Source organism: Hemitrygon akajei, chromosome 8 (genome assembly GCF_048418815.1).
Source record: "Hemitrygon akajei chromosome 8, sHemAka1.3, whole genome shotgun sequence".
Taxonomy (NCBI): Eukaryota; Metazoa; Chordata; class Chondrichthyes; order Myliobatiformes; family Dasyatidae; genus Hemitrygon; species Hemitrygon akajei.
In genome coordinates, this window is record NC_133131.1 from 16460863 (window position 1) to 16468376 (window position 7514).

A 7514-nucleotide genomic window follows, 5' to 3' on the forward strand; every position below is an offset into this window, starting at 1 on the left:
GCACTAGAGAAAGGCTAAATATTTAAATTCCTGATGCATCTCAAATTAAAATGTATGTGCCTTAATATGAAACTAACCATTGGTAACAAACGATTCGCAAGCAAATGCAAGGTTGGTTTACTACCCTGCCATGAAAATTTCATCCTCGATGGAAATTTGGCATCGAAATAGGCATGAAACAATCAAGTCTGAACGACCACACATCATCCAGTATAGTTAAAGACAGCAATGGAAACACAACCAAGCATACATCTGAACTCAAGGATGTTGAATTACAAAAAGGGTAAAAATTTAGAGCAAGTGGTTCATGTAGCTCAACTGAATGTTTTGTTAAAATACATATCTTGGGGGCAATAATTTCTATTTCAAAAGCAATGAATATAACTGAAGATGAAAGGGACGACAATGACCTTTCTACAGAGGGAAGGTGCCATTTGCAAAATTTAACACAGGTAGTGTGTAAATGGAGGTCAATAATTATTGCAATGAAAGGCAAAATTAAAAAAACAGCAACAGCTTTGTTGATCCTTTATTAAAATTCACAACATTCTTTGCTCACTGTGTTCTGCTATTACACTTAATCTCGGTCGTGCTATCTAATGTCTCAAGGAGAGAGAGCATACAATGTACACAAATGATGCTAACCACAAGATGTCTCTACTGCACTTTAACTAAGTGCTTTAGGGACAACTAATGGCAACACATCACATTCTACTTTTCCATCCCTTTGTTAACAAAAGTAGCAATTTTCTACAGCAAATGAAAATTAACCCAAAAATGATCATCCCCATCTTTATTTTTAGAAATCACCATCCACGTGGCAAGTTTTTTTGATAGACAAACTAGGAAAATCCATTATTACATTCTAATATATTTGAGCTGTAAAGTGATTACTCTGAAAAAGGTTAACAATTTAGTAGTGGAAATACACACTATTGTAGACTAACTTAATTACCTGTTAATTGTTCCATTTCAGTTATGATGCAGACAAAAGAATTAAAACTGGAAGCTACTGGCAGGTTCCAGCACAATAAACTTAATACTAATACAATACACCCTCGTCAATTAACCAAATTTGAGAATACGAATTTGCAATGTGATAATAAAATTTGTTATGAATGGGAATATATATAAAATGTATAGTATTTACAGCATTTTGGTGTGAACAGTTTTGGGATTACTTATCACCTGACAAATTACATAAAATGGAAGCCAAACATCTGTCCACAAAATAATCAATCCAAGCATACAATTAAAAAGTAATTTATTATCAAAATGGATGTTAAACATTAAAGTCTGAGACATTATTCTTTTGGGCCAAAAATAAATCAGTTTTGTCTTTTCCCTTAAATTTAGAATGCATAGCCAAATCATAACTTTAACAAACACCCCATAATAAGATACAAAAAAGTTAGATATCACCCTTGTTAAATTGTTACCAAATCCTGAACGTTGAATCCATCCAAGGAGATTGCTCCAGCGTACCTCTCCTGGTCCTGGGTTCACTCCATTTACGATAAAAGGCAAAAGAAAAAAAATTGCCAATCCCACGGGGCATCCTTTGGAATCCAACTGATAAAAATAAAAGGGAAGGGCTTTTCGAATAGCCAATTCTTGGTATGAGGGGAAAAACAAAAACAGGAAACAAAAAAAAAAATCCACAAATACACGGTTTGTTTGGGGCAGGAATCCACTCCTACAGCTCCTGGTAATATGATCCCGCTCCATGAATCCATGTTATGATCCTCCCTATCCTATCCTCACAATGAATTGAATCCAAAGATCCAGCTCCAAGGATTGGGATCCAATGAGCCCTCTCCAATCCAAACCTTTAATAACCAGCAAAACCAAAAAAGGAGGCAAACGTTAGATACAACAAACAACAAGGTTTATATGGGATGGGACAGTCATAGCCGTCATCTTGTCAATATATACAGATGCTTTGACAGATGAACAGCACAAACTGCATCACATCCCTACAATGTGAAAGCTGTTACATATTTTAACAAGAATTTTTATTTCACAATACCATTAAAAATGACAGCTTACTTCTGTAGTTAAGTATTCACTAACCCAACATCATGGTAACCCACAAATGGGCACATGATACAAGTATTACACTTAGCTACATTAAAGTATGTCTATAGATACTGCTCTTTTCTTAGAATGCAAATGAAACAAAGGACATGATGTTGGACTAGTGGATTTCAATTCAAGCCCTGATAGCATCTACTACATGTACTTCAGTTAGAACAAAATTTACTGGTGCAGTATTTACTTTCATCAACACCTTCATTTCTAGTTACCCAGTGAAATCTAGTAATTGAGTCGGACTATACATGTAATTCACCACTTAACTGTATTACAAATTAAATTGATGTATTTTCAATCCAGGTAACCAAACTGCTGAGAGTCAGCCATCTTACTTTTATTTCCTTTAGAAGTTTGTAAAGTTTTATTTAATGGGATTTCTGCTCAAAATGGTGAAAACCAATGCCAGACTAGTCACACAGAACATGCAAGCTCAGCAGTATTGATGCTGCACAGAACTTTGTAATGCAACACAGTAACACCATAGTTTATGGATTATACAACTTTTGTACAAAAGAGAAGCACAACTTCAATACTGCCAAGTTTAATTGTGACAATAGCACTTGGAGTCATACCATTGCCTCCATAAATGATCAGATTCCTCCTCCTCCTCCAATTAGACACGATTTGACATTCCTAATATGACTGAAATGAGCTCCACAATCCTTTAATCCAAAGAATGCTTAATCCATCCTCAGTTGAGATATGTCTATAGGAAGATACATGAAAAGGTAAGATAAGGTACAAGGTTTTCACAAACATGTTTCACAACAGCCCTACCTACATTGCCTCCTACAATTCTTACATTAGAATCTATTCAATTCAAATGAAGTATAAACATTAACAAATTACCGCAACAGTTTACTGTTAATTCATGTCATGTTGACACCATTTTGAAACCTTCCCAAACTCCAACCCTATTCTATCTATACAATTATCAGATTTCAGTAACGACGAGGGAATGTTAACAAAAGAGACTCAACCCTCTTTATGTGGTATCAGTTTAAAGTGTGTACTAAACTTGAATAAAACAAGTTAACGTGGATTTAAAAATAAAGAATCCATTCTATTTAAGGAAAAGAGTGGTGATGTTCTACAAGAAATTCCAGCAATGGATTTACAATCTAGCTACGAGAACGCGATCTGCTATGACGGGGTGAGTAGCGGGGAGATCCTCTGCTTCGTCTGGGAGAGTAACTACGGCTTCTGCTGCGACTTCGGCTACGGCTTCTGGTTCGACTGCGGCTACGTGAACGAGATCTTCCATAGCTTGGACTTCGTGGACCATCAACTTTCACACGGATATATGCTGTTTCTCCCTATTGAATATGTGAAGAAAAATGTTCACTACTTTCAAATGTAATCCACAAAAGCCACTGAATAAGGCTAGTACTATGTTTATTTCTTCTGACAAAGAGTTATGTCCTTATACCATTCAGTGGTGTCTTTCAACCAAAATAGTTTGCTTTTCAACTTAAGACATGTTAACAAGAATGCTGTAATCTGTTAACTTTTCATTAAGACAAAAAAAAAGGTTTAATTATAAAAACCAGCACATTACATTTGACTCTACAAAATGTAAAGGGCCAATCAGCACAGTAAATGTAACATAGTTGTATTAGCCATAAACAGAAACCCATTTTCTTGAGCCATTCCTTGTTGTTCCTTTGCCTTACCTGAAGCTCCAAATGAACAGTTAAGTTATGGCTGTTAGTGATCATCTTTAAGCCTTTCAGAATTAGGTAACATACCTCATGTGATCGGAATTTTGTGTTATCCAGCTTTCGTACTGCATAGCTCATATCTTCTTTGCGAACAAACTCCACGACACCAGTCCCATCACGAAAAACATCAGCGTAACATACATCACCTGCTTCCCGCATGTGATCTTTCAAATCCTGCCAACTACCACTGGGAGGAAGTCCTGGAAAAAGATTTAATTTGCAATAAATTAATAGCTGATATTCAAAAACAAAACCATGTAAATATTACTGAGGTCTTAATCTCACCTGAAACCACCACTCTGTACTCTGAACGCCTAGAGGGGGGTCCGTATCTTCCCCTTGGTGTTTGGCCACCTCCACCACCTCCTCCTCCTCTTCCAGTCCCTCTCCCACTCCGTGGAAATTCAACACGCAGACGGTAGCCATCGTAATCGTAACCATCGCGACCATATACAGCATCTTCGGCATCTCTGAAAGTACAGCGAAATGCTGAAATTCTCTCGGAAATTGACAACGAACAAGCATTGTGACGATGGGCCATATTTAATAAAAGAGATAAACTGCCAAAATATTATCATGGTAAATTCCCATCGCTCTGAACACTTATTTTGGAGAACCATATCCATGTGGTCTACAACATGCCTCGGATCAATCCATGATCAGCCAACAACACGCTACTGAATCCCGTGTTTTTCCTGTAAATTCCACTGGATCTTGCGTTTGTCCCCAAAGCATGCAGTCTTCTCCCGCTCACTTAGCTCTGCAGCAAATCCTCGCTAAACAAAAGGGCTGCGTGGCGCGCTTTCTCCTCCAGCAAAATGGCGTTCAGACTTTAACAGACACAACCAATAGGTTAAATTTAAAATAAAAAAAATCCTCTGAACGAGCGGGTTGCTTTGCGTGTGCGGCGTACCGTGGATTAAAAACAGCCTCGCCGGCCTATACCTCACCGTGGAAACCATTCATTTTCCACATTAGATCCTAAATACATCTCAGAAACACCAACCCAGCGGGTAGCACCATTAGCATTTTATCAAGTGGGTCTCCCTCTTAAAGGACGCCTCCACTGCTTAGAAAGATACAAAGCTGCACCAAATGCAATTCCTCCGGGAGTTAAACCGGCAGGATGAATGATTATACCCCTACTGAAGAGAACTATTCCATACAAAGGCACTGAACTTACCGCACTCCCTCCCCCCAGCCCCGGGAAATCACAGAAAAGCACTTTCTACATTATTGTGGTTACAAACTGAATCCCGTTACCTATCCCGGTTACCTGCCCCCACAGCGGTCAAGAAATCCAACTGCAATGGGACCAATACCTCTCTACCCCCGAAAAGTTGTAAGGAAAACAATCCCCATGGCGTTTCCACCCTACGATAACCGAAGATGCAAGCAGATCGCACCAGCCCCTGGAGAGTTTGCAACTGCACTGATCACAACCCACCACCCCGAAAGCAAAGTCGTGGAGAGCAAGGAATGTAATTCCCGACACGTCCATAGAAACTACAAGGGTCGCCCCGCCGAGTCGATGCCGCGGGTCACGCTGGATGGCTGCGGGCCAGGAAGACCCGCGGCTGGGGTGGAGTAGCGCCGGAGCCCGGGAGTGATGGTGTGTGTGGAGCGGGAGAGGGAGAGGGTGAGGGTAGAGGAAGCCACATTTGCCCACGCGGCCCTACCTCGGGTCCTCGAACTCGACGAAAGCGAAGGGCGGGCCGCCGCGGCGATTTTTCAGGTCGATGTCCCTGATGCTGCCGTACTTGTAGAAGACGTCCTCGATGTCCTTGGTGCGGATGTCCGGCGGCAGGTTGCCCACGTATATTCGACAGTCGTTGTTGCCTGCCGGCCCACGGATTACACCGCTGTGGTTCTGCATTCCGTTCCCCTCCAGCCCGACGGTTGGTGTGGCTTAAGCTAGGTGCGTAAAAAAAATATAGACGCGAGGTGTTTACGCGACTCCGGCAGCGCAAACAGGTTGCAGATTTTAAAACAATTACGTGTAAATCGCAGAGTAAAAGAAAATGGGCTGACTAATTAATCTTTCGGCCACAACGTGTCGGTTCAAACTGCCGACCTCCACGCTCCAAGATCACAACAAAATGGCGGCCGCTCCCCTTAACTCATTCCCGGGGAGTGCGGCGGCCGAAAGTAGTACCGGACCGGCGGATGTCTACCATAGCAATAAAAGAGTGCGGCTTCCTTTTTTTAAAGGCTTTTCCAGCACAAAGTCGTCGCTTTGGCGACCAGAGCTCTGGAAGACCGATTTCATCGAGCTTTGAATTTTTTGAAGCCTACAATATTCTTGCTCACGGCCCTCCCTCCCGAGTTTTGGTGTATTCTGGTAAGGAGGCATGCTGCTCGCGCCGAGGCTCTGACGTCACGGAGCTTGGCGCGCTAGGCGGCCCCTCGCGCGTTTTTCTTTCCTGGCTCCCCTTCCCTTCCCCCACTTGGCCGCCTCAGAGCGGCTTGCGTTCCGGCATAACGCGAGCCGAAGAAAGGCAGGCAACGCTGTTACCGCACAGTGGGCCAGGCAACACGTGTTTTATTAAATAGAGGCGAAACAAGCCGCCTTCATTTGCTGCTTGGACCCGAGGGAGATGCAGCACGGAATCCATATGTACTCGGTCCGCTGAGTCAGGGCCAACCGTCCTTTTTTAGTTTGTTTCCTTCTCCCCACGTTCACTAAGCGACCAGAGATGTTCGTCCTTATTTCATTCTCAGCTTGCACCACTCACCTGCAATTTGCAGCGGCCTGTTTTCTACCTGCACTTCTTTGGGAAGTGCAAAGCATCCAGAAGGCCACAAGGTCATAAAAGTCCATGCAAGCTCGACATATCCAGCATCCCAGGTCAACACTGAGGCAGTAGCCATGCCACTACATTCTTACTCAATGTCAGCAAGACCTAGGTGCTGATGGTTAACTTCAGGAGAAGGAAACTAGAGATTCATAAGCCAATCCTCAATGGAGGATCACAGGTGGAAAGAGCAGACAATGTTTAATTCCTCCTGTGTTCTTATTTTTGGAGGACCTGCCCTGGGCCCTGCACTTAAGTGCAATTATGAAGAAAGCACTGCAGCGCTTCTACTTCCTTAGGAATTTGCAAAGATTTGGCTAAAACTTTTGATGAACTTCTAGAGATGTGCAGAGGAGAGTATATTGATTGGCTGCATCAGAGCCTGGTATGAAAACAACAATACTCTTTAATGGAAAATCCTCCAAAAAGTAGTGGATACAACCTAGTCATCACCCGGTAAAGTCTTCCCCACCATTGAGCACATCAATATGAGATGCTGTCACAGGAAAGTAGCATCCATCATCAGGGACCTCCACTGCCCAGGACATGCTCTCTTCTTGCTGCTGCCATCAGGAAGAAGGTACGGGGGTCTCAGGGCTCAGCCCAACAGCTTCAGGAACAGTTACTACTCAACAATCAGGCTGTTGAACCAAAGGGGATAACTTCACTTGCCCCATGATTGAAATGTTCCCACAACTAATGGACTCACTTTCAGGGGCTCTTCATCTCATGTTGCTTATTTATTTATTATGTATTTTTGTATTTGCATGGTTAGTTGTCTTTTAGTCAGTCATAGTAAATTACAGCACCGATACAGGCCCTTCACCCATCTAGTGTGTGTGTACTCCTGTCAATGTACCTATCCAAACTTCTTTTAAACATTGAAATTGAGCTTGCATTCACC

General features: G+C 42.1%; 1 protein-coding gene across 1 annotated transcript; it reads right to left on the reverse strand.

Moving 5' to 3' along the window:
• Positions 1 to 514: 514 nt before the first annotated feature.
• Positions 515 to 5954, reverse strand: srsf1b (serine and arginine rich splicing factor 1b). The gene is given in 5 exon segments (XM_073053337.1): positions 515 to 3334; positions 3336 to 3410; positions 3843 to 4015; positions 4101 to 4285; positions 5495 to 5954. Coding segments are annotated over 5 exon segments (756 nt in total). The 5' UTR covers positions 5692 to 5954; the 3' UTR covers positions 515 to 3208.
• Between the last annotated feature and the right edge of the window lie 1560 nt (positions 5955 to 7514).